General features: G+C 34.0%; 1 protein-coding gene across 1 annotated transcript in view; it reads left to right on the top strand.

The window, feature by feature from the left end:
* LOC148939826 (mutS protein homolog 5-like) overlaps window positions 1–27,997 on the top strand; it is a 140,243-nt gene that overhangs the window by 12,983 nt on the left and 99,263 nt on the right. Inside the window, exons 4-5 of the mRNA XM_089106010.1 lie at window positions 8,011–8,186; window positions 25,417–25,438. Coding sequence (XP_088962136.1) covers window positions 8,011–8,186; window positions 25,417–25,438 — 198 coding nt within the window. The remainder of the gene's footprint in view (window positions 1–8,010; window positions 8,187–25,416; window positions 25,439–27,997) is intronic.

Here is a 27,997-nt window from a genome sequence, read left to right as displayed (position 1 = left end):
CGATTTTGGGAAAAAATGAGCGTGGGGGGGGCGTAGTTGCCGTCCAATTTTTTCGGTCACTTAAAGAGGGCACTAGAACTTTTAATTTATGTTCGAATGAGCCCTCTCGCGATACTCCAAGACCACTGGGTCGATACCGATCACCCCTAAGAAAAAAAAACAACACCCATCTGTGGTCTTTCTTTTGGCAAAAAAAATTACAAAATTCCACATTTTTGCAGATAAGAGCTTGAAACCTCTACAGTAAGGTTCTCTGATACGCTGAATCTGATGTTGTGATTTTCATCTTATGGTGTGATTTTCATTTTCATTATATGACGTTTAGGAGGTGTTTCTCCCTTTTTTCGAAAACAAGGGAAATATTTTCAGGCTTGTAGCTTTATATCGGTAAACCTAAACTTGCTGAAACTTATATATTTGAAATCGGCATAAAAATCTGATTCTTTTGATGTATCTATTGGCATCAAAGTTCCGTTTTTTAGAGTTTCGATTACTATTGAGCTGGGTCGCTCCTTACTTACAGTTCGTTACCACGAATTGTTCGATAAGAATATTTTTTCGGGTCGATTTAACTACTAAAGACACGTTAATCCCAGTATTTATCCGGCACATGAAAAGGAGTTTGAAATCCAGGTTTACCTGATTATTACACGCATAGGCCAAGATTCTTACCTCATCTTTCTCAGGGCCCTCCCCCACAGTTTAGCGATGGAAAAGTAGAGAAAGGTTAAAGATGTATATAAAACATTCAAGCCAAAAAAAGAGAATTTCATTGGTTATGATGACCGTGGTTTGCCAACGCGGCCAATTTTACTGTTTATGGTAGAGGCACTGTTTATTTTAGAGGCCCTGGTACAATCCAGTGCATTGGAATATTTTTGTACAATTCAAATTTGCCTATACATTTAGGTTTTACTTGCTTCTTTCTACCTCGGATATTTGTTCGAGTTTAAGTTCATAGAAAATTGTCTTCTTGTTATGGTAAATTTTTAACCTGCTATTCAAATGGTACAAATTACCCTCTTGAGGTACAATTTTAGTCGGAACACTGGTACAGTTTACTTCAAAGCATTGGCAACGCTGGACGGACGACACTAAGTACCATTATTTGAAGCCTAATGAAGATTAAGGCTTCCTTGGAAGGGGCGGGTAGACGTTTTAAGAAAATATTTAATATTTAAGGAATATTTAAGGAAGTAAAATTTATTTAAATTTAAAAATTTATTAAAAATTTATTTAATAAAAATTTATTTATTTATTAAATATTTATTTATTAAATATTTAAGGAAGTGGGAACTTAATTGAAGAGCGTAAGGAATTGAAGAGCTTAATTGAAGAGCGTAAATATTGAATAGAGTGAGGGGAAATAAAAGCGTTCATCTGTGCTGCTCTCTGGATTGTCTCTGTGCTGCTGTGCTGCATAGCAGTGAGGCTGCAGAGGTGGATTTTCTCTGTTCATCTGTGCTGCAATACTTTGTTAGTAGTAGTCTTGTAAATGTTTAAAAAAACAACCAAAAATTTATTAACCTCTAGTTCTGTTTGGAATTTATCTAGATTGATTATATCATTTGACATATTCTTTTCCAGTTTCCCAGTTATAACGTTTTCTGATTTTGAAAAATATATACTTCCTGTTCATTTTTGTTTTTTGTTCCTCCCTTATCTCTCTTTTTATTCCTTATTTTTATTCTCTTTTTTTCATTCCTCTCTTATAAATAAAACAGTATTTTGTCTGTAGGATTGATTAAGAAAAAAAATAAGGACTAGTAAATCGTCCTCTTGCTTTTTATTTTTTAAAACCTGTATAGAGCCACTACATCAACGGCGGATTTGGGGGGGGGGGTTGTGATTAAACCTTTTTTATCGGGTCTTGTGTTTTTGTTTAGTTTTGCTTGCGTACATACATTTTTTAAGTACTTCTAAGGTCGTTATAATTCTTAACAGCCTCCCCCTCCGATCCCACTCAAAATCCTGAATATGTTGTTACACCATGTAACGTTGTATATTTGGGTGAAACGAGAATAAATGATACGTAACAAGGAATTGTTTTATTGTCAGTATTTGGGAATGGAAAACAACTAAGCTATAGGAAAGTTAAAGAAGTGAAACATTGAAAAGTTTTGCTTAAATTTGAATTGATATAATTTCGTGAAATGTGCCTTTTTTGTTTTATTTATATTTATTTCGTGTTTGAATTTATTCTGTTATTCTTGTTCTATTAGATTTTTATTCGTTATTGTTCTTGATACTTTTTTTTCTTCTATAAAAAAAAAGGTTTGATGTAGACTAGAGTCCTTTATTTTTATAATACTAATGCTACCATTAAACGATCATGTAAAGGCAACTTGTTCGATAAAACAAACAGTTGAATGATGTTTGATTTTATGCTATGAATCCTAATTTTTTTATGCTAGTTTTCTAATATATTTTTATACCATTGTTTTACCATTTCTATTTTTTTTCCATATTTCATTTTCCATTCATTCCATGTTTATGTTCCGTTTTTAATGGATTCCAGTTTACATTTTTTTTTTTACTTTTGTTTTTTTTCCTGTATCTATATTGAAATTCGTCATTTTTTTTTTAATTCCCCAGCTGTCTTCATGGCGCATTTCTAATTGCTTCCCAATTGCCTCCCTCCCCCCCAAAGAAAAGATATGACTCAAAAATTACGATCCTTCGACTGGTTTAAAATTGAACAAAAAAGGGAACCAGAATCAAATTAAGGCTTATATTTTTGTATGGTATCATGGTAAACCTCTCTGATCCTCTGTATCCCCAAATAATGTTCTAGTTTCGTGTCAAACATTCAGAACGGCATTGATTTGTAGTAAGATTCATTCCCTCCCTATGGTTCGGTATGAGAAATTTTAGATTGGTAAGAAAAGCTATAGAAGTAAAACATTGAAATGAACACCTCAAATATGAATAGATATAATTCCAGAACAATACTTTTTTATTACTTTTTTATACTTCAGCTTAGTTTGTTGTTCTTGGCAGTGTTGTCATATTGGCTTATTTCCTGCCAGACTGGCTTATTTCGATGGTGACTGATGGGTAAATTTCGGAGTTATACCGCCAGGGATAGCTAAAAAAAACTATTGTAAGGGAAAATGCCTATAAATATTGGGGCAAAACGTTGTCTGGCTTTTTTGGTTTGTTTTTCATAGGCTCTGGATAATTTTTGTTTCACCTTATGGCAACACTGGTTCTTTTTGTTACTATTTTACTTTTTTCTCCTTTTTTTCTGATTTTGTAAATAGATGTGGTATTTGATTTACATTTTGTGAGTTGTTTGCTACTAGACATTCCTTTGTCTTTCTCCTATTTAATTTTTTTTATTTAATTCTACAGTTATGTTCATCATTATCTGTTTCAAAATACTTCCTAGTAGCGAAATTCGAGCATTTTTTTATGTTATTAATAACATAATAATTAATTAATTGCATTCTTTTGAATATATTTGATTTATTGATTAATTTGATTAATTGATTAATTAAATGGTAGCAATTAATTCACTCTTGAAAGTTTTGTCTTTTCTTGCAACGCAGTTTTTATGCTGCAAATTAAACTTGAAATATACAGTTCTTTTTAGATAAGAAGCAGATTTAAACTTTCTTGAAAAAGCCTTATAATTGCTAATATGGATATAGAGAATATCTATATCTTCTATATGGATATAGAGAATAAAAAGGAGATTGCTTATTTCCTAATGGTTCAACACATTAGTTTAGACTCCTGAGGAATCTAAATTCCTTATTTCTTATTGAATTTCTTATTTAAATATCGATTTTGAGTGTGCCTATTGAGTCGAGTTGAAGTAGTCTACTACATCGAAGACTAACAGACTACTGTAGCAGTAGTAATAGACTACTGTATTTGTTTGCATGATGAGAATAAAAAAAAGAAAATAGGGAATATTCCCCATTTCTTTATGGTTAGACATATAAGTTAAGACTCCAGGGGCAGACTTGAGTTGGATTTCCTATTTGAATATTGAAGTCGAGTTAGCCTATTGAGTTGAGTTGAGGTAGTTATCTACATCAAAGACTACCAGACTACTATAGCAGTAGCAATAAACTGCTATATTTATTAGCTTGATGAGAATAAAAAAAGAAAATAGGGAATATTTCCCATTTCTTTATGGTTAGACATATAAGTTAAGACTTCAGGGGCAGACTTGAGATGAATTTCTTATTCGAATATTGATATTGAGTTAGCCCATTGAGTTGAGTTCAGAGAGTCTACTTTATCGAAGACTATCAGAATACTATATCATGGGGAGTCGTTTGGAAGAGGGGACGAGGGGGAGCAGTTGCACCCCAATAATTTGGAGAGAGAAAAAATATTATACTGTCCATGTCCCTTGACTATCCAAATATTAATCCTCTCTTACCCCTCTCCCCAATAAAAGTGCTGGAGCTACGCCCCTAACTATAGCAGTTGACCACTGCAATACGATAGTAAGACTATCAGACTACAATAAATGTTAGCATAATGAAAATAAAGAGACGAAATAGAGAATACTCCCCATTTCTTTATATTTGGACATTTCTTTATATCCAGGGGCAGACTTGAGTTGAATTTCTTGTTCGATTATCGATTTTGAGGTAGCCCATAAAGTTGAGTTCAGGGAGTCTACTGTATCAAAGACTATCAGACTATTAAAGCAGTAGTTATGGACTACTATATTTGTTCGTGTAATGAAAAATAAATGGAAGAAAATAGAAGAGATTGCCCATTTCTTTATGGTTAGCATATAAGTTAGAGTCTAGGGGCAAACTTTTGTTCAATTTCTGATTCGAGCATCGATGTTGAGGTAGCTCATTTAGCTGCATATATTTGTGTTCAACCTTATTCTGTTGTTTCTCCTTTTCTTACCTTTTTAGTACTCTGCCGGACATTGTCTTGCATAGTTTTGGTGGTGATATCATATAATATCATAGGAGTATATCTATATCATATCGTGTCATATAGGTCATTTCGAACATGTAGAAAGTGTTGCTGAAACAAATTATATGACATAATGTCGAACAGCAAATTTAATCCTAGTTTGAATTTGACAAAGGGAGTATTGGACAGTTAGTAATTTCTTAGACCACACTGCTTTTCCATTTACGAAAAATTAAGCAGGAAAAACCGGTTTTAATTTTGATTTTTCTTTCTCTTTGTGTGCTTAGTATGTTGTTTTTTTATATAATTTAAGAAAATTTTTTTGCCGTTGAGAAAGGTTCCCGGATGTGGGGCCGAAATATTCGGAGTGTGTTTGTTTAATTAAGTGTTTATATTGTTGTAATTTTTCGCTGCTTTATCAAAATTAAAACCCGGTTTTTCTTGCTTAATTTTTCGTAATTGGAAAGTTGGTGACTTTCTTTTTTAATAACTTTATTTATGTGATCAATCCCATAAGCTTGTTAACTAATTTACAAAAGATTACCACCCAGAATATGATTCATCCGCTAGTCCATACAGTTTTTCATGGCTTGGATGACTTAATAAATCAAATTTATTTAGCGAAGTCAGTTGTTCACCTCGTATCATCAAATTTCACACCTACCTAGAGGCTAACAAGATTATCGAGCCGCCATTTACTTTACAGTTCAGTTTTATCATTGAATTGTAAGTCTTTCCAGATTTTATTGCGTCTATATGTTTTTCTAGCCTAGGCCCAGGCTAGGAGATTTATAGCCCTAATTTTACTTTGGGAGCATTAATATCCTAAGCTGAGGCAGGTTTGAGAGGAGATACATGGGAGATACCTGGAGTTGTAAATTTTTTCGGATTTTTTTACATCCATATGTTTTTCCTAGTCTAGGCCCAGGCTAGGAGATTTATAGCCCTAATTTTACTTTGGGAGCATTAATATCCTAAGCTGAGGCAGGTTTGAGAGGAGATACATGGGAGATACCTGGAGTTGTAAATTTTTTCGGATTTTATTGCATCCATATGTTTTTCCTAGTCTAGGCCCAGGCTAGGAGAGTTATAGCCCTAATTTTACTTTGGGAGCATTAATATCCTAAGCTGAGTCAGGTTTGAGAGGAGATACATGGGAGATACCTGGAGTTGTAAATTTTTTCGGATTTTATTGCATCCATATGTTTTTCCTAGTCTAGGCCCAGGCTAGGAGAGTTATAGCCCTAATTTTACTTTGGGAGCATTAATATCCTAAGCTGAGGCAGGTTTGAGAGGAGATACATGGGAGATACCTGGAGTTGTAAATTTTTTCGGATTTTATTGCATCCATATGTTTTTCCTAGTCTAGGCCCAGGCTAGGAGATTTATAGCCCCGATTTTACTTTTGGACAATTAATCTTTTAAGTTGAGACGGGTATATCTGAAGGAGACGAGATTCCTGGAAGGGTGGCTTTGCGGAATAGCCAGTTTTTGAGTATAGATAATAATTTCCCGTTGGGTTTTACTCCACTACCATCCCAGCTCCTATTCCAGTTGATTAATATTTCCTCAGGGACATTTTAAGTGCGAGATTTTTTCCAGGACGGTTATAGGAAAATAGGGTAAACATTTCGATTCATATTATTGACTTATGAATAAAGTGAACACACTACTCGATGCCTTTTTTTTATGCTCTTTAAGAATATAATAATCGCTTCTCTCACAAATTCAAATTTAAGTCCTTTTTGAACCCCTGAAAATAGCCAAAAAATTTCTAGTTTTTGGGCATACAAAAAGGCTTAAAACGTTGGTTTCAAACTTACTATAAGATTATAAACTCATTTTTATAAAGTTAAATAATCCACAAGCATCGATTGGTCACAATTAAGTTGGATAAAAAATTCAATACAATTTTTCCATCCACCATGTTTCTTCTGTCGGCTTTGATATTTTTCGACATATAGGTGAAACGGCAATTTTTAAGCGGCCTAAAGGGCTCGGTATACGTAGCTGATTTCGGGGACCGATTTCAGAATCGATGAAAAAACGATATCGGTAAAGCGTACTGACTGAAAGAAAAATCTATTGCGCAAGGTTTTCAAAACAAAGAATCATCGACAAAAATATTCAACCGGAGTTTATTAGGAGCTGTGTAATTGGTATGAGCTTAATTCTAAGTTTAACTTTCAGCTCATCATCGGGTCTTTTCATCTCATATCCCTCTGGCTGACCATTTAATTGTGTCCCTATTTTTTTGTGATGATCATGATGAAAGTTGGCGCTGATTTTGTAAATCGGCGCCGAAAACTAGAAAATTTTTTAAGCTCAAATCGACGCCGATTTTTTTTAAAATTGGTACCGATTGGGAAATCAGTTCCCGAAATCAGCTACGTGTGCCCAGCCCTTAACAGAATAAGAAGAAAACATGGCGGATTTGTCTTGAATTTTTTTTTATTCAACTTAATCTTGACAAATCAATCTTACAATTGACAATCAATGGACGTACAATGAAATAGTAAATTTGAGACAAATGTTATGACCCATTTTTATATAAAAAAAATATAGAATATTATTATTTTCAAGGGTCCTAAAAGGACTTAAAATTGAATTTGTGAGGAAAGTGATTATCGTATTCAGAAAGAGCATAAAAAATGGCATCTAGTGGTATGTTCACTTTATTCGTAAGTCAGTAGTATGAACAGCGAAATATTTACCGAAAATAGCCTACAAGTCACAATCGGGTACGGGTTATTTCACATTAGGAGTGGAGTGTAAGGCTCAATAATGCCAAACGTTTCCTTCAACTCCTACAATGGGTACCAATGCAGTATTAGAGATATCTAGTGCCATTAGTGGCCACTAAAATAATTATCTAGTGGCCACAGTCGGTCCCCCTTATGGTGGTCCGTCAAGCACATAAGTTGACACCAAAATAATCCTGGAATTATGTTTCTGCCAAAGGATTTGTGTATTGACATCAAAACCAGCGTTATATCTTTCTTTTAGGTTTGTGTAATGTTTCTCATGGACTTGATTAGTTTTTGCCCTTAGAATAAACTTTAATTCTTCTTAGACTCTTATTTTATAACAGAAAATTAATTTTGATTTCTTTTCCAGCACTATTTTGAGATCTCATAAGGAAGATGTAAATGTACAAAAAGTTCTGTGCAGCTATACATCTGCTGCACTCGAAATGCCTGAAGAAAGTTGTGATTTACAAAGAGAATCTCAGATCAGCAGAGAAACTTCTAAAAATCGTATAAAAATTGAAGTTCTTCCTAACAACGCTTTTAGTAAGATTATTTCTTATTTATTTTATTATATATGTTTGCAGTGTAACTTATAATTGTATTTTACGATGTATTTTATTATTGGTTTGATATTTATAGACATAACGAGTCTGAGGTGATAGGCCTTGGAATTGCTTATGCAGTACGTCGTCTCTTGGCTGTATCCTTTACTAGGTTGCAGCTACCCAGGGTTGTGAACCCTGGTTGTGAACCCTGGTTGTGAACCATGGTTGTGAACCATGGTTGTGAACCATGATATGCAGGGTGTCGACTCTTGTTTGTATAGTAGGAACTGTGAACCCTAGTTATATAATAATTTATAATGCCTTTAAATAAAGGGTTGGAATTTTTTGTTATGATAAATGATAATCAGAGGCAACGCTGTAGCGTTGCCTATAGTAAAGGCCATATGGCTCCAATGTTTTATGATTTTTTTTTTTTTCACAGAGGCACTTCATACGGAAGAGGTCGTCGTAGAAACTTCAAAGGGGGCTTATTCGATTGGAAATCGAGAGTTCTAGTGTTCTTTTTAGTAGTCGAAAATTATTGGAGGGCAACTAGCCCCCCCGCCCCCACGCTCATTATTTCCCCAAGCACAGCCAATCACAATTTTGAGATAGCCATTTTGTTCAGCGTGGTTGGTTTCCAAACAAAAAATATGTTTTTGAGGTGGACAATCCCCCACAACCCTCAAGGCAAGAGTTTTAAGTTATACCTTTCGGGCATATAAGATTGTTATAGAAGGCGTTGTCGTAGAAACTTCAAAACAGGCTCAATCGATTGGAAATTAAAGGGCTAGTGCCCTTTTTAATAGTCGAAAGTGATTGGAGTGTAACTAGCCCCCCTCCCCCCCCCACGCCTCTCATTTCTCCAAACACATCCAATAAAAATTTTGAGATAGCCATTTTGTTCAGCGTAGTTGATTTCCAGATAGAAAATATATTTTTGAGTAGGACACTCCCCCAAAACCCTCAGGGCAAGTGTTTTAAGTTATGCCCTGGGGGCATATAAGGTTTTTATAGAAGGCGTTGTCGTAGAAACTTCAAAATAGGCTCATTCGATTGGAAATTAAAGGGCTAGTACCCTTTTTAATAGTCGAAAGTGATTGGAGTGAAACTAGCCCCCCCCCACGCTCATCATTTCCCCAAACACATCCAATCAAAACGTTGAGATAGCCATTTTGTTCAGCGTAGTTGATTTCCACATAGAAAATATGTTTTTGAGGAGGACACTCCCCCACAACCTTCAGAGCAAGGGTTTTAAGTTATGCCCTGGGGGGATATAAGGTTTTTATAGGAGGCGTTGTCGTATAAACTTCAAAAAAGGCTCATTTGATTGGAAATTCAAAGGGATAGTGCCCTTTTTCAGAGTCAAAAGTGATAGGAGGGGAAATAGCCCCCCCCCACACCCATCATTCTCCCAAACACATCCAATCAAAATTTTGAGATAGCCATTTTGTTCAGCGTAGTTGATTTTCAGATAGAAAACATGTTTTTGAGGAGGACAATCCCCCACAACCCTCAGGGCAAGTGTTTTAAGTTATGCCCTAGGGGTATATAAGGCTTTTATAGAAGGCTTTGTCATAGAAACTTCAAAAAAGGCTCATTCGATTGGAAATTCAAAGGGATAGTGCCCTTTTTAATAGTCAAAAGTGATTGGAGGGTAACTAGCCCCCCCCCCCACGCTCATCACTCCCCCAAACACATCCAATCAAAATTTTGAGATAGCCATATTTGTTCAGCGTAGTTGATTTCCAGATTGGAAATATATTTTTGAGGAGGACACTCCCCCAAAACCCTTAGGGCAAGAGTTTTAAGATATGCCCTGGGGGCATATAAGGTTTTTATAGAAGGCGGTGTCGTAGAAACTTCGAAAAAGGCTCATTCAACTGAAAATACCGAGGGCTAGTGCCCTTTTTAATAGTCGAAAGTGATTTGAGGGCAACTAACCCCCCTATCACGCCCACTTTTTCCACAAACACATCCAATCAAAATTTTAAGACAGCCATTTTATTAAACTTAGTTTTAAGTTCTGGAAATTAGGTCTTTGAGGATTAGAACTTCCCCAAAGCCCTCAGGGCAAGGGTTGCAATTTAAGGATTGTCCGAATCCTTCATATTATTTCTTATGGAAGGGATGTTCGTACAAACTTTAGAGAGGGCTCATTTGATTGAAAATTGAAAGTTCTTGTTCTCTTTTCAAGAGTCAAAAGAGATCGGAGGGCAACTAGCACCTCTCCCTCCTCCACGCCCTAAATGCATCAGATAAAACTTTATAGATAGACATTTTGTTTAAAATAGTTCAAAGTACTGATAACAAAAGACTACTGTATCGACACAGCCCACCAGGGCCCTGGGGTAAGCGTTGTAAGTTATGCCCTGGGGCATAACAGATTAAGGGGGTTTATAACTTATGGGAAGGGGTTTTGTATGAAAAGAACACATAGTAAATCTATTATAATTATCCAATTATAAGGTTAAAATACATACTCTGTGATAGATGCATAATTGCTTTTGTACACAAATTCCTGTTAAGGTCAATTCCAAACAGTCGTGATCCCTTTTTGTCACCAAGTGAAATGGTCTAAACCCCCTTATTGGAGCTATTTTTTCAATCCATTCATTGTTGTCAATTGATGTCCACAAGTTATGCAAGCTGTCTATTGTTCATATATAAGGTTTTTGTCAAAGAGGTAATCGTATAGACTTTGAAAAAAGCCTCATTCGATTTAAATTGAAAGTTCTAGATCTGTTTTTCAAAGTCAAGAATAACTGGACAGTAAGCACCCCCCTCCCCATGCCATAAAAACTTGAAGGTTTTTGCAATCAAAAACGAACAAAAATTAGATTGAATATGAAAATCAAGCTTAAAACGAAAACAAATATTTTGCTATTAAAGTATAAATGAAACTTAAAACGAACAGAAATTAAATAAACAATCAATGCTAACAAATATACAATATATATTAATGTAAACGAATAAATAAATCTTAAAACAAGGGAAACTTAAATTGAATGTACAAATCAAATTTGAATCGAATAAAAATAACTACAAACAAGAGTTTGAGTATGGCCTCACTGCAGGAGCCTAAAACCTACTGCGTCATTGGCGCTTTACAGAAAACAAATTATATTAAAAATGTTTTCTTTTGTACTTAATATTGAAAATAAATGTTAAAATTACAGAAAAATTTTAAACTGATGAGCATTTAGCCATTAATATCATTGTTCATAAAATATTCAGTCTAATTTATTAGTTCTTTTCAAGATTGGTCAAGACAAATATAGTTTCACTACAAGCAAAATTTGGATACTGCCCCTTTCTTTAACTGTAAAAACCTTCATTGGTGCTTCACTGAAAATGAATTACTCGTATATTACAAATTTATTATTTTCCAGTTCTTACAGCATTGAAAATGAAAATAAAAATTACAGTGAAAAAAAATCTTGAACTGATGGATCTTTCAACAATTAATATCATTATATATCTAATATTCAATTTGATTTTGTTTATACTTTCCAAGACTGTTCAAGACTCATATAGTTTTGCCATTTTTTTTTAACTCTGCCATTTTTTGTAACTAATCGTGTTAGTTTGTTATGAAAACATTCTATGGCTTCTAAGCATTTCTATTTGAGCGGAAAACTGCACCTCAAACTTTGTGGAACATGCATTTTCTTGCATGAAACACCAAAATATAATAAAATGTCAAGTTTCGGAGTGTTCCACCACTCGCAAGCAAGTGCCATTGGTATTTTTGGATCCGCATGGTCAATTTAGGGGGTGGAGGGTAGGCTAATTCTCGTAGCAGCTCCGTTCCGTCGTGGTATTGTTCACATTTTCAACACCTTGCGTCCGGACTATCATATAATTTACCAAGCGTACAACTACCCAAAATCAGTATCAATAAATAAATGAAACCCAAAACGAACAAAAATTAAAATAAATATTAGAGTCAAGCTCAAAACGAGCATAAATTAATGTGAGTAGGGTTCAAAACCCCTATGCTTTCTAAAAGCCAGAATATAATTTGTACTTTACTTAAAAAAAATCTAAATGAATTTACTGAAAAAAATGTGCATTGTCAATTTAATATACATGTGCTGATATTTATTTCCTAAAATCTTAATTAATTTTTGTTTTCTTAAATTTACAAAAGTGAAAATATTTCAAAGAATTGTTTTCAGTAAAGCGCCAATGACGCAGTAGATTTTAGGCTTCTGCAGTGAGACGATACCCAAACTCTTGTTTGTAGTTATTTTTATTCGATTCAAACTTGATTTGCATATTCAATTTAAATTTCACTCGTTTTAAGATTTATTTATTCAATTACATTAATATATATTGTATGTTTGTTCGCATTGATGGTTTATTTAATTTCTGTTCGTTTCAAGTTTCATTTATATTTTAATAGCAAAATATTTGTTTTCGTTTTAAGCTAGAATTTCATGTTCAATCTAAGCATTACTCACTTTAAGATCTATTTATTCATTTATATTATTACTTGTTGTATGTTTTTTGCTATGATTGTTTATTTAATTTCTGTTCGTTTTGGGTTTCATTTATTCTTTAATAGTAATTTCTGGGTGTTTTGATTTGAATTTTAACAGGTATTTGTATCTCCTGAGCTTAAGTTCAAAATGGCCTTTACTTTTCTTTGAAAAACTTATTTTTCGGAAAGTTTTTTATAATTAATAAATGAAAAAGACGAGCCACAGCCCATAGTAACCAGAAGTCGAAAAAAGCATTTTAGAAAGTCATGGTTCCAGAAGCAGCAGTAACCTAGTAAACGGTGAACCGTACTCCATAGTAACAAAAAGTAAAAAAAAACGCATTTTGGATCAAAATGCCCAGTGAGAAAAAAATCTGGTACTGGTGCGTTATATGGTCGCTTTTATATACAAATTATAGACGAAACCCGCCAGACAGGTTATTTTCAAGAGATCGCTATTGCGAAATTGAATGCACAAAGTAGTTTTCATTGCGTTTACGATATTCAAACTGTTGTTTTCTGGGGTATAGGGGAGGGGGAGGTACCTAGGTTAGGTTATGTATTTTATATATGCTATGCTTTACCCCTATCCCCCTAATTTGCAAATATATGGCCCAAATTTGTTTCTAAACTAATATATATTCATCCTATTTTATTTCACACTTTTCAGTCAAGCGGTTTGATTCACCACCAAAGAGTACATACGGGTGAAAAACTTTTTAAATGTGATTTATGTGACAAAAGTTTTTCTCAGTCAAGCAATTTGGTTAACCACCATAGAATATACACGGGTGAAAAAGCGATTAAGTGTGATGTATGTGAGAAAACTTTTTCTGTCTCATGCAGTTTGATTCAGCACCAAAGATTGCACTGTGGTGAGAAACCGTTTAAGTGTGATATATGCAAGCTAGAACATTCTTCTAAATTAAATCTTAATAATCATATAACAATCCATTCTTAGGAAAAACCTGCTATTTGATGTTGTTCGATAACAATTTCTGTGGTCTTGCTGAACCCTATTGTAATATGCTTCTTTTTTTTGCTGTTCTTTTGTATTTTTTGATCAGTTAATTAGTTTATTTTTTCTTGAAATATTTTTTTATTTATTCGGTGATTTTCTTTTGTTTTTCGTTTTATCTTGTTCTTTCCAATTTGGAATTTAAAAGTTCCGATTTCCGGATTTAAAAAATCTAATTTGCGTATGTCTGGTTGAATAAATACCTTTGTATTGCCACCAAGATTTAAAATCAGGTTGGAGGGGGGGGGGGTGTCTGCTCAACAAGGTAGTGGTCCAATTTGGCAACGTTCTTTTAAGTGATTATAAAGTCTTGTGAACTTGAGAGAATAAAGAAATGATAATATTAGTTTATCCATACAATCAGGTTTAAAAGAACCTTAAAGCTATATTTACTAACATAAGAACTTTGGAGAGAAATTTTTTTCTGTTTTGATTTCTTGACAACAAAAGGACAAGTGAAAAAATATCCTGATGTGTTGATGAAATTACGACGCTTTATTCCAGCTAATTTTTGCTCCAAAACGAGCTGAGCATTTTAGTTTGGATCTGCTTAAAGATCTGTTTGTTGAATTCAGTTTTTACTTTATTGTGGAAAGAATGACGATTCAAAAATGAATATTTGTGTTTATCGATCTGTGCATTATCATGTTTTTCAATTTATAGGCAATTCCCTAATGAAGAAAGTTGTTGGAGAAAACCTTATCAGGACAGATTTTGTCCCTTTGTAGGGGAAGCCTGCGGTAGCTTTAATTTTCTATGGCGTCTCTTAAAACCAATTTGTATTTTTATTGAGGTAGGAGGGGGGGTCAGGAGAAGAAGGATCTGTGAATGGAATTTTCAAGGAGAGATTCTTCAACTAGTTTTAAAGTAAAAAAATGCTAGCGTTGCTAATACATTGGAAAAATGTTCTGCTGGGATGGGAGGGGATCTTGTGCGAGGCAAGTTTTCTAAAAAAGGGAGTCTTCCAGGGGGAGGGGGGAGAAATATATCGAAGAGTTGTAAATTAAAATTTTTGATTGTTATAAACAGGGGAAGGGCTATTTTGTGTGGGGGGGGGGGAATATCCGGAGTAGAACTTTCCATTTTTGGAATAAAAAATTTCCAGTTTTTCCCACGGGGAAGGAGGGAAATTTCATTTCCCTTCTTCCCCTTCTAAACTAAACTATAAAGTTTATCTCTGACGTGCAAAATTTATAAATTTACTTGTCTATTCTGAATTTTTTGGAAAGTTCAATGATAAATGTGATTTGAAGAGACGTTTTTTTTTAAAATGGAAGTTTGTCGTGTGAGGGGAGGGATCTTGAATATCCAATCCCAAAAGGTTGCAGCAAGGCTCAATGGGTAAGTCAATGTTTGTTATTATTAGTGTGTTTTTCATTGGTCGTCGATAGGTAATAAAAACATATTTTATCATTTGTTATATTTTACTTCATTTTCTTTTTAACGTAAAAAAGAAATATTTCAGAGTTAGTATGCTGTTAAGAGTAGAGCTGAACAAAAAATTATCAAAAACAGGTAAAAAAAATTTAATAGGAAAATCAAAAATAAATTAAAATCTGTTAACACAGAAATAACAACAAATCCCACATATTTCAGCTACACTCTTAGAAGTCTTTAAATTAGGAAAAAAAAAAATACTAAACAAAGAAAAAGAAAAGAAAATGTAACAAATCCCATTAAAAAGAAAAAGAAAAACTCACATCTTTTTTCAAAATGATATTTTTTTTTTCTTCACTGTCCATTCAATTCTATTTTTTTAGTATTTTGGTTTCATTTGTTAATGCAATAACAGTAGAGTCTGCAACATATGTTTTATTAATTGTTGTATTTAATTATATTTGATTTTTATTTTTTCATAAATAAAAGATACTTCAACGATGGAGTTTCCAGATAAGAATAGAAACTAAAGAGGGTAGCCAAGAGACAAGCAATTATTGATAAAATACCTATATGAGTGGGGAAAGCTCACATCTCAACATCAATTGCCGAAAAAAAAGAAACAAAAAGAAGGACCTCGTGAAAAAATTATTTTGCCCAGACACCGTTTTTCATAAAAATGTCGTGATTGCAATTGTATTTCCTAACTTTATCCCTGTCTTGTCTTTTAAAAGTATACAGGTGATTGTGCAATTACAATGACTTCAAAAACCCAAAAATAAGATATAAGAGATAATGAAAGCTAAATTATGAACACAGACGGTCCTGAACTGGCGCTGGAAGTGGAAACTGGCGCTAGTGTAGACAAAAGACCCTAAACGTTATCTAGCATTTGGCAACCGTCATTTGTTTCAGTGTAATAATAAGAATAATTTATTTAATTTCTGTCGTTGGTAAAATTAGTGAGGTAGTAAGTCTATAATCTCAGTTACGAACAGAAAAACGATTACAGAGCTTGAGAAATGCCAATTGTAGCCAACCACTAGATGGTGTTAATGTTTTTTGCCGATATTGGCGTCATTTTTCACTTTTATAAGTTACCCATACTCATTGACTGTAGTACTAATCGTATTCATAGATATTCGTCTGTTTCTTATATTCTTTCAAATGTTTTAAATTTTAAATTTTAGGTTTTATAAATTATTTCAGATTTTATCTTTACTCTGTTATTTGTGTGTGTTTTTTATATTTAGTGCTTAGCATAGTTTTGTACAAGCGGAATTCTTGTCATTTAGTTCGTATTTTTCTTTCCTTCTATTGGGTGTGGACGTATTAACTTGTACTTCATTTTGAGATTTTTTTCTCTTTGTTTGTACTATCATTCGAATTTACATACTTAAGTTTGAAAGACAAAATCTTGATATTGGAGAACCCACAATGATCTTAGTGGGATCTAAGTGTTTTTAGTATTTAACAGAATTTTAGTTTTTAGTGCTGGTCAAACTAAACTTGAAATATTTCATTCTAATTCAATTATTTATTCAGTATTTTAATCTAAAATTCTTCATTCTCCTAAAAAAAAATTGGATTGAAAACAAATTTTCTTTTTCTTTCGCAACTTCGAAGAGATTTTCCTATAAAAAGTACGTGTGTAAATTTTTACTTATAGAAAGTATGTATAAACAAAGGATTAGGTATATGCAGCCAATATGTATCCGTATTTTCATAATATAGGCTACTTAAAAATATTGTTCATGGAATTCACAAATGTTGGTCTCAAAATAGAGTATCTGAATGAAGTATCTGAATAGAGTATCCCAAAACAAGGGATATTCAGTCATTTATTGACTGGCTCATTATTTTCGTGAAATATGTGCACATTTTTTTTTCTTTTTTTTAAAACTGCTTCAAATATAGTAACTTTCATTATTTTATTAGAATTAATATTCATTTTAAGTGGGCAATGTCCATTTTCATTTCTAATATATTAAAAAAAAAAAAAAAAAATGTTGGGATTTTTCTGAGGGCAAGAGAAACAAAATTCCAGATTGTGGACAAGAACCTGCTCCTTCTCAATAGATCAATTGCAATCTAAATCAGTTTTGCATCTAAAGCACATAAATCAGTTTTATCTGGAAATTTATTCAGATGCTCTCGTCATTTAATTTCATAGTTATTGGGTGGTTGGAGGAAAACCAGGGTGACATACTGCTCCAAGTGGATTTTTTGATATAATATCTTTTTGATTTGGTTCGGTTCCCACTTTTTTTAATTATCTAAAAGTGTCTATTTCATATGTGAAGCCGAAGCAAGAAGAAAAAATAAGTTGACCCTACGCAATGATTGTTGCTAACAATCATTGCGCCTGATCCTAACAATCATTTCAAATTGTGCCTGATCCTAACAATCAGGTTGTTCTGATTGGTGCTGATCGGTGAACTATGATGTACGTTCCTGATTTGATTGCTATATTCAAAAACAAATTACGGACAATGATTGCTTGGAGTTTGGGCAGACCTTACAAAAGCTTCTGTTTTAGTCAAATCCATAATCTAAATATCGATTAATATGAAATAAATAAAAATATTTTAAATAATAAGAGAATTAGTAGCGAGTTATTAGGCTAATTCTCTTGTTAAACCCAATCTTTTTTTTTTTTTTTTTTTTTGATTCCTATGTAAATTTTTTTAAATAGCTCTCCTGAAATTTTTTACTGTGGGAATTTCCCAAAATTACTTTATGTAATTACTTTTATTTGACTCTCTTTCTCTACTGACTCAATTTTACGTGTAGAGAAGTTCTAGATGAAATTTTCAGCGAGATTGGAGTTGTCTGAAGGATTTTTTCGTGCGCAGGGGGGATATTTTTTCGTGGAAGAAGTTTTCCGTGGGAGAATTTTCTGCATAGGGAATTCTTCATTGGGGAGGTTTTAGCGGGAGCTACTTTCCAGGGTTGATTTTGAAGGGAAACATCCCATACAGGGTTTAATTTTCGGGTATGATTTGAGAAACAATGGGAAATTTTTATTTATTTTTTTCAAATAAAGGCATGCTAAGCTGAATTTTTTAGGCAGAATCATCTGCCAAAAATGTTGTGAGAGGCATTTTCAACGAGGATGGACTCATCTGGGGGAGAGAGGATTAGCTTGGGAGGAACTTTTTAAAGGGAAGAAAATTTTCGACGGAGAAGGAACTGAGTTTCCCGGCATTATTTAAAGATGATCAGAAACTAAGTAAAAAAAAAACACATTTTCTTTCAACTGAAAGTAAGGAGACACATTAAAACCGAAAACGAACAGAAACTATTCTGTATGTTAAGGGAGATGCCCCCACCTCACTACCTTGCTGTTTATGCTAAAGTTTGACTTTTTATCTCATTTCATTAGGAATGGCTCCTATATAGCAAGGACAATTAATTAGATCAAAAAGCTTTTTTCAAAGCACTAAAAATTTGAGCGTGAAGAGCGAGGTCTTGACTAGGGGAAACCCCTCTCGTATACGGAATTATATATGTTTATTTAAGAAATCACGCTTCATTATAAGACGATCAGATTAATTAAATATTTGGTAAAGCGGCACTAAAAGCAAACTATTTTATATGGCTACACTATCATGAACCCTTGCAAGTCCAAACGAAATTTGGACTTATCATCATACCATAAGAACGATTGATTATACCCTCTATATTTTCTAGCATTAGTATCTTAGTTTTCTGAGGATTCTTATCCATTGGGAGACAAAGATATGTCAACTTATCACAAGCTTAAACTTTAGCACCATTCAAATCTATAGTTACACCATAACCTCTTCTCAAATCTACCTCATTTAAAATCAAAATGTCACATTTTGTTGCATTTTGGAAACATTCAATTTCACAGGAATTTTCGGAAATTTCAGGAAACACAATTCCCACCCTAGTGGTCCTACTAATATCAAAAAGTTGATTTGCATAACAAACTAATCGATAAATCAAAACCTTTGTAAATGCTACAGCAAGAGAGTTGACAATTATTCGGCAACGTTGCACTATCATTTACTGCATTACCAATATCAGCAAATTTATAATAACCTGACACTAGACAATTTTTTCAGTAGATTTATTTGAATTTTTTTCAGTCAAATTATATTCTGGCTTTCATACAGCATTGGGGTTTAGAACCCTACTCATATTAATTTCTGTTTGTTATGGGTCTCATTTATTTATTGATACTGATTTGTGGTAGTTATATGCATGGTAGATTATTTGATTCTATTTTTGGTTTAATGGAGGTCTTTGCTTTTTTAAAAAACTTATTTTGTGGGAAAAAATTTGTAATTAAAAAAAGAGGACATGTTTGATCCTGCATCTCCAAAAAGCATAAAGTATTACTGTGAAATATTAGGAAATCTGGAGAGGGATATCAAACACAATCAAAACACCCTTTGTCCTTGCTGGTTGTGAAACGGAAATATCGACGATAACTATTGAACGACTTCGGGTATTTGGTTGAAATTTTCAAGATATGTGTAGGTGATGTTGAAGAAAGATTTTAGGGTGACCAGCGCCTCCTTTCCTTTCTCTTTTGTATTGGCCCCCTAAAAATTTTTGAAACTTTGTAACTATTATTTTGGTCAAACTAGTCAAAAGGTGTAAGAGCTATGCCTACAGGGATTCCAGTCCCCAAATCCCACAAGGGGAAGGATTGTCAATTGTACAATTTATAAATTATTTACTTGTAGGGTTTATCATTTGTTAAAGGGTAAATTTTCGATTGTGGATGTATCTGAAATGGCCTAGGGTATTAAGTTGAAGCTTTGTAGAATGTTGAGGAGTATCTTAAACTAAATCAAGAGGTACTAAGTACATCCAGTTTGTCAAAAAGCAGATCTGCAGTATCCTAAAAACGACTGAGGGTATTAAATTTAAACTTTCATGACATGTTTATGGGGGGTATTTGAAAGTGGTTGGAGGAATGCCAGTCCCCTCTCATACCCTATTTTGCTGATTTTTCTCCAAAATCAATCAATCAATGTTTGAAATAGTTTTGAAGTCCATTTTGAAAAGGTCACATAATTATGCCTATGGGAATAACGTGACCTTTCAAAGCTTTGGAGACGAATTCTGAAAACAATCAAAACATACTAAGTACATGCTAGTTGTCAAAAAGGTGCATAAGCAATATCTAATGAACGGGCAAGGATATTAAGTTGAAAATCGCAGGGCTTGTTGAAAAATGATTGAAGGACTGGAAGCCCCGTTGCAATTTTTAGATGTCCCGTCCCTTCAAAACTAATAAAACTTTTTAAAATTTAATTTTGTTCAAAATACGCGAAACGTCTAGTAACTATGCATCCCGAGATGAAGTGCCCCTTCCTCCCTAAGCCCCCTTAGGGAAGGGACTAAGTTATAAAATTTACCCTTTTTTTAATTGCAGGGACTGTTGTTATACAAAAGAGGGACGGTTTGTTTGTAATTGCCTTCGAAAAGGTTGTGTGTATCAAGGCGAAACCTCAGGAAATGTTTGGGGCATGTTTAACTAAATAAAAAAAATACTATGTGTATCCAGTTTTTCAAAAAGGCGTATTTGTAATATCTTAAGAACAACTGACGGTATTAAGTTTAAATTTTCAAGGCATGTTTAGAGGGACGATGAAAAATGGTGAGAGGGCAACCAGTCCCCCTTTAATATTTTAAAACTACCGTAAAATAAAAACTCTGTCAGTAAAATTTGTAAAAATAAAGTAAAATAATGTAGTTCCTATGAAATATAGGGGAAAATTACTGTTTTAGAGTTACTCTATAGCTAGAAGACCAGCTTAGCTTTTTGTTTTGTCTGTCATTTTGTCAACATTTAATAATTTCTTCTAAAGATTTAATTTTACTACGATTAGAAGAGATCTTGAAAACGTATTACCCCTCCTCTATTTTGAAAACTATTCAGATCATTCGGTGGGCCACTGGGGCAAAAAAAACTCTATTTCGTGAAGCCCGTGTTAGATTGGATGAATTAGAAACCGGCAAGTTAATTGGATTCGTAATTTGTATGCGTACTTTATGTCGCAAATATAAACTTATCAAGGTACTAATAACATTGGGCTGAATACCTCTTTTTGCCATATGAAGTAGCATGGTTCTGTGCACCAATGAGTCCAATACACGCCTAACATCGTATGCTGCTTGAACGAGGCTTTCTTGGACCAGTTCAACTTCCATTATGGCATTAATTTCAACACTAAGGGCATCAACGCACCCTATTTGTTCTGAAAACCAAACGGGTATGGCGGAATATTACATTTCTCCTTTAGCTCATCAACAAAAAAAAAAGCTCGAACACAGAATGTAGTATAGATTGCCATAGGCCTGAAAGTCGAACGCCGAATGTTAGATTTGCCTTTCTTGGGAATAGGAGTGAGATAACCAATGAAAAAGACACCGGTAACTTTAAAGTATAAACAATCATCTGCATGAGTAATTCTAGGTGTGCATGAGCAAAGGGGTTCAGTGGATAACATGAGACGCACTAACATTATTTATGAAAAACGAAGCTTTCGGTTTCAGCTTGGATATTGCCATTGTTATGGCTTGCATCGTTACAACACAGTGAGACTCTGAGATGTTGTGTTTTGGGTAGTAAAAGAATTCCAAATGGAATTGGGCAAAGCAGAAACTCTAAGTGAATATGAATCAATAATGCCTGCACGGTGACGAGCCATTATCTTTCCAAACTGAAAATCAAAGCTTTGCTTGGGAGCGCGCTTTGGAGAATTTTGACTTTTTCACCAATTCAAGACTTGAGTGCTGATACGGATTTTCCAAAATGGAACCACTGCTTTTTTCGGCACATCTTAGAACGTAGCAAATCTCAGCACAATAAAAACTCAGAGCAATCTGTATCTTCGTTTAATCAAAAGAGCTTTAATCAAAATGAAAGTTAATCAAAAATCAATTTTTTGATGTAGGAGCAAACGAATCAGACCTTAGCCAATCTTTGAAAACTACTTAAGGTTGGGCCTATCTTTGTTGATTTCTGTAGGTGTTAAATATAATTTAGAGGACGCCGCTATGGAAAGTGGTCTGATAATTGATAATTAAATATAACAGAAACCACATAAATTAAAAAATCAATCGATGTAACCACATAGTCTAGATTCGATGTATGAGATGAAGTGTGAATATACGTAAAATTTTCTGTTTTCGGCTGCTTAGTTACCTCATCAGAGAAAATACCACGGATAATAGAAGCAAGGAGTGATACGGCTGATTTGGAAAAATTAATTTCACAATTAAAGTCCTGAACAACAGCACAAGGGATATTAAGTTTTGAACTTGTCGAATACGTGCCAATGGTAAATAACACCCAACACCATAACATACCAATAATGCCAATACCAAGGGCATTATTATGCCAACATATCAATTACAATAACAATAATGGTAAATAACACCCCCTATAAAACTAAATGAACGCCATTTATAATAGCAGAAATTAGTAAGAGTCTAATAATAGCAACGCCAGGAAAATGAGCTAGTTGTTCCAATAGATACCTTCTATCATTTTGGTATCCCGTGATTGGTGCTTCTTGGGATATACACACCTGTCAGTAGAATCATCAGAAAATGCATACAAAATGAGATCTAAACTATCCTTGTTTGAATCGAGCAAACAAATGGCGCTGAAAAAACAAACTAGAACAATCCCTCATTTCACTAATCAGAAGTTTTGTGAGCATTCACCTTGTTTTGTAAACACTTCCATTTATCACCCGTCTGTGAACCCGTTTATTTCTACTTTAATTTGTGGTGCAATAAACTCTGGTATGTAATTCCGATTCCTCTTATCATGGAAGATAAACATGACTTCCAGAATAGGCTTATAATCCTTGAATTTTCAACCACATAAAGGAGGCACACTTGTGCCTCTATAAAGAGGCGACCCACCACAATGTTAAGCGATTTCAGGTCCTAGAGGTCGCAGAGAGACGGCGGTAATTGCATTTTGTAGCCCAAGCTCAAACTAAGAAACTTGCAAAATTTCATCCTCCTCCGACTTTATCTTCATGGGGTAAACTGGGCCGGAAGTTTGGACCCTCCCACCACAGCCCCCTTTAACGTTGTCCGATTGGGCTGAAATTTAGAGGTTAAGCTTTCCTAGGGCCCGGGAGCTTATCCTCGAAATTTCAGCTGAATCCGATCACTCCTTCCCTGTTTTCAAAAACCCAGATATAGCCACTTAATGTTCATCTCTTTTTTTTTTGTTAGCCACGCCTACAGGCCACAGTTGGCAACGGATCCGGTTGAATGAGGACTCATTCGAAGCAGAATTCGACCTGTTAGGGCCTTTTGATATTTTCAGACCGAAAAAATTATCCCCCGAATTTACATTTACGAAAAACCTCGTTTTCCTATATTAGCCCATGTTAATTTTTCCCTCCACAACCCCCCTTTAACGTTGTCTGATCGGGCTGAAATTTAGAGGATAAGCTTTCCTGGGGCCTGGGAGCTTATCGTCGAAATTTCAGCTCAATCTGATCACTCCTTCCCTGTTTTCCAAAAACCACATATCAAGATTTTTGGGAATTTGCTTGCGTCGAAAATACCTTCTATTTGCTAAACAACAATTACTATTGTGTTTGTATAGTCCAGCGGCTGAGACTTTAGACTTTCAGGTGGAAAACTCGGGTTCGATTCACCATCAGAGCAACTGTTTTATATACTTTGAAAAGAAACTCAGTTTCTTTTTTAAATTATTTGAAAAAAATTACGTTTTCTAAAGAGTTAAAGAGGCTGAGTTACAAGGTCGACCCTTAAAACGTACAGGGATTAGGAGGCACAGTTGGGGGGCTGTTAAAGAGGCTGAGTCACAAGTTCGAACCTTAAAACGTACAGGGATTAGGAGGCACCCTGTACGACGTGATTTGAGTATTCAGGAATTAAAAGCCTTAACACAAGAATGTTCAAGAGCGGGGGGTTTGGGGGCGGAAGCCCCCAACTTTAACTCCTGACACGATCAGCTAACAGTTAGTCAAGCAATAATAAGTAATAAACTGTACAAAAACGTGCAGAAATTATTTGAAAAAAACTACGTTTTCTAAAGAGTTAAAGAGGCTGAGTTACAAGGTCGAACCTTAAAACGTACAGGGATTAGGAGGCACAGTTGGGGGCTGCCGCCCCAAACCCCCGCTTTCGCAGCCTTTAAATATAAAAAAATTTCTTTAAACTGAAAGTAAGGAGCGACATTAAAACTTAAAACGAACAGAAATTATTCCGTATATGAAAGAGGCTGTGCCCTCCTCAACGCCTCGCTCTTTACGCTAAAGTTTTTATTGTTTAAAAAAAGAGTTGTGAGAAAGTCAAACTTTAGCGTAAAGAGCGAGGCGTTGAGGAGGGCACAGCCTCTTTCATATACGGAATAATTTCTGTTCGTTTTAAGTTTTAATGTCGCTCCTTACTTTCAGTTTAAAGAAATTTTTTTTTTATATTTAAAGGCTGCGAAAGCGGGGGTTTGGGGGCGGCAGCCCCCCAACTGTGCCTCCTAATCCCTGTACGTTTTAAGGTTCGACCTTGTAACTCAGCCTCTTTAACTCTTTAGAAAACGTAGTTTTTTTCAAATAATACAAGGAAACGCTTTCAATGGGATGTAAAATGAACTACTTTGTTGATTTCTTGAATCAATTATATAAAAAAGAAATATTACATTAAAATATCCTTAAATATTTCTTGATAGCCATTTGCACTAAAACTTCATTTTTTGAATCGCCAAATTATTTTATTCATAAAAAGACCTCTCAAGATCAATATATGGCTTAAAATTCTACATATATTTTTAATATCCGTGTTATTACTGAAAATTTTTTCATGTCTAAATAATTGTGTGTAAAAGGTTGATATGTGATGTTTGAATGTATATTTCTTTTGGGGAACAGGAAATTAGTTACTTCAAAATCTAAATCTTTCATTTTATTATGTATTTCCAAGACTAATTAATTATTTTCAGAAATATTAACATTTAAATCTAAAAAGTGGTCGTCTTGCTCTGTTCCATGACTAGGTTCCAGAAAAAACTCAGACGGGTAAAGCTTTCTCGAAATCTTAATAACCTCCACCAAAAATCCTCCAAATCTTTTACTATTTGAAAGAGAATAATTTACATTATATGGGTTACCCTTACTTATCATGTACTTGTATTTTAGTTGACTTAAAAGCAAGTCCGCTATAAATGAACTGGCATTAACATTTCAGGAATGTTCTAAATTTCCTTATGCAAATTGACATTGAACTTTATAGAAGGAAGAAATAGATGAACTTCCAGCAAATCTAATATCATTTCTAACGTATGGTATCTAGAACTAACAGTTTTGTTAATTATAGATGTTAATCTTGCTTTTATGCTGTAAGTATTTATTTAAAAATAACTCATATCATAGGTAGCACAATTTCGCTGCCTAAATAAAGAATAATGTTGGCACAATGTATTATTTATTGATTTCTTTAGACCAGGGCACTTCGTATCGAAGGAGTTGTCATAAAAACTTCAAAGAGTTCTCATTCGATTGGACGTTGGAGTGGCGTTTCTATTTTTTTATATTAGCAATGAAATTGTATGCAACAGAAGCCCCTTATAAGCCCCCCAATTATTCAAACACATCCAATCAACAATTAAGATAGCCATTTTGTTCAAAGTAGTTGAAAGGTCCGGAAATTATATCTTTAAGGATGAAACTCCTTCCCCAGCACTCATGGTAAGGCATGTAAGTTACGCCCTGGGGGCATATAAGATTTTTTATTGAAAGCGTTGTCGTACGTCGTTGTCGTACGTTGACGTTGTCGTCCAATCAAACGAATCGTTTGATTGGAAATTCAAAGGGCTAGTGCCCATTTTAATAGAAAGCGATTTGAGGGCAACTAACCCCCCTCTCTCGCCCATCATTTCCCCAAACACCCCACATCAAAATTTTTAGATAGCGTATTTTCTCAACGTAGTTAATAGTTTAAGAAATTAGGTCTTTGAAGATAGTAACACCCTCAGAGCTTTCGGGGTAAGGGTAGTAAGATTTGCCCTGCGGTCATATAAGGTCTTTGTAGATAGTAATATTGTAGAAACTTCAAAAAGGGATCCTTCAATTGGAAATTAGAAGTGCTTATCCCCTTTCTCAAAGGTGATTTGAGGATAACTAACCCCCCTCTCACGCCCACTATTTCATCAAACACATCCAATCAAAATTTTGAGATAACAATTTTCTTTAAAGTAGTTGAAAGTTCTGGAAATTAGGTCTTTGAGGATAACAGCCCCCTCACAACCCTCAGGGCAAGGGTTGTAATTTATGCCCTGGGGGCATATAAGGTGTTTATAGAAAGCGTTGTCGTAGAAACTCAAAAAGGGCTCATTCGATTAGAAATTGAAAGTTAATAGTCAAAAGTGATTAGAAGGCCTGACAATTTTATAGTAGAGATCGACGCGGGTGGAATGTATTATTATTTTATTTTTTTTAGATCATGGCACTTCGTATCGAAAGAGTTGTCGTGGGAACTTCGAAAAGGGTCCATTCGATTGAAAATATAAAAGGCTATTGCCCCTTTTAATAGTCGAAGGTGATTGGAGGGCAACTAGTACCCTTTACACGCCCATCTACCCTATTCCCCATTATTTTTAAAAACTAACTATTTACTTAATAATAAATAGAAATTCACAGTGTTAAATCTAATTAACAATAAGGCATCTTAGCAGTATCCCAAGAAAAACTGAAGGTATTATGTTCAAACTTTCGGGGCTACTTCTGCTATTAAAATTTAACCAAATCAAAATAGGGTAAGTGTATCCAAGCTGTCAAAGAAAGTAAACAGGTTTTTTTTTGCGAATGGTATCAAGTTTTCCATTTCAGGTCAGCTAGAGGAGGTATGAAACTAAATTAAACACTACTATTTTGTGTCCAGATTTTTAAACAGTGCATGTTGTTAAAAACTGCTTAAAATTTTTCTCCAGCATATATATAGCAGGTCAAACTATAAAGTCTTAAAAAAATGAAAGTAATTAAAGTATTATTTTCTTTTTCCCTGAAAAGACTATGTCAATTTAGAACGAACAGAACTTAAATTCAAAACGTTTTCAGAAAATAAGTTTTTAAAAAAAAAGTAAAGAACTTCATTAAACAAAAAATGAGCACAAATACAATCAAATAAACTACCAAGCGGGAAACTACCACAAATGAGCTTCAATAAATAAATGAAACCCACAACGAACAGAAATTACAATAAATACCCGAGTTCATCTGTAGTATATGCTAAAACCCTGAAAAAAATACGTTGCCATTATCTAATCTGAAAAACAGGGATAAGATAGAATAATTTTTTTCTTAGCTAATGATTTATATACTCATGTATTAAGAATGTTTTCTCTATTTTCCCTTCTATTTATGCATATGTTTATAAAGTTTTTTCTTTGCCAGTAACAGCTTAAAACAATATTGAACGACAGATGCGAAGCAAAAATGGAAATAATTGACTAAATTTGGAGTCTAACGCTAAAAACGAAACGTATTATTATAAGAAATTTAAGAACAAAATCGCAGGTGTGGAACTCACTCAATAGCCAATATTCAATCCAGATGGGAATGCACAGATTTAAGACTTGTAAGAGAAAGATACAGTTGTAACTCAGAATTTGTTTCAACTCTTTTTAGACAAACACCATGCAATCACTGGCCTCTATATTAAAAACGGTTGATCGTCCAAAAAAAATTAAACAAAAACTGTTGAGAATTTAGTTTTATACGATATTTTTAGTAAATGAAGATGGCATAAAACCCACAGAAAATAAGATCTTACGAAAAACATGCAAAGCATCAATTTTTTACCTTTGACTATGATATTTGTAGTTGCGACCAGCCTCTAACCCTGGGAAGGATTGGAGGCAAGTTTTACGGTTTCATAATAGGGTTGTGCAAATTTATGC

Source organism: Artemia sp. Qi Xiang Cuo, chromosome 20 (assembly GCF_049724085.1).
Source record: "Artemia sp. Qi Xiang Cuo chromosome 20, ASM4972408v1, whole genome shotgun sequence".
In the NCBI taxonomy this organism is placed as follows: Eukaryota; Metazoa; Arthropoda; class Branchiopoda; order Anostraca; family Artemiidae; genus Artemia; species Artemia sp. Qi Xiang Cuo.
The sequence above is the reverse complement of the archived record's forward strand: the minus strand, read 5'-3'. Positions and strand labels throughout refer to the sequence as shown.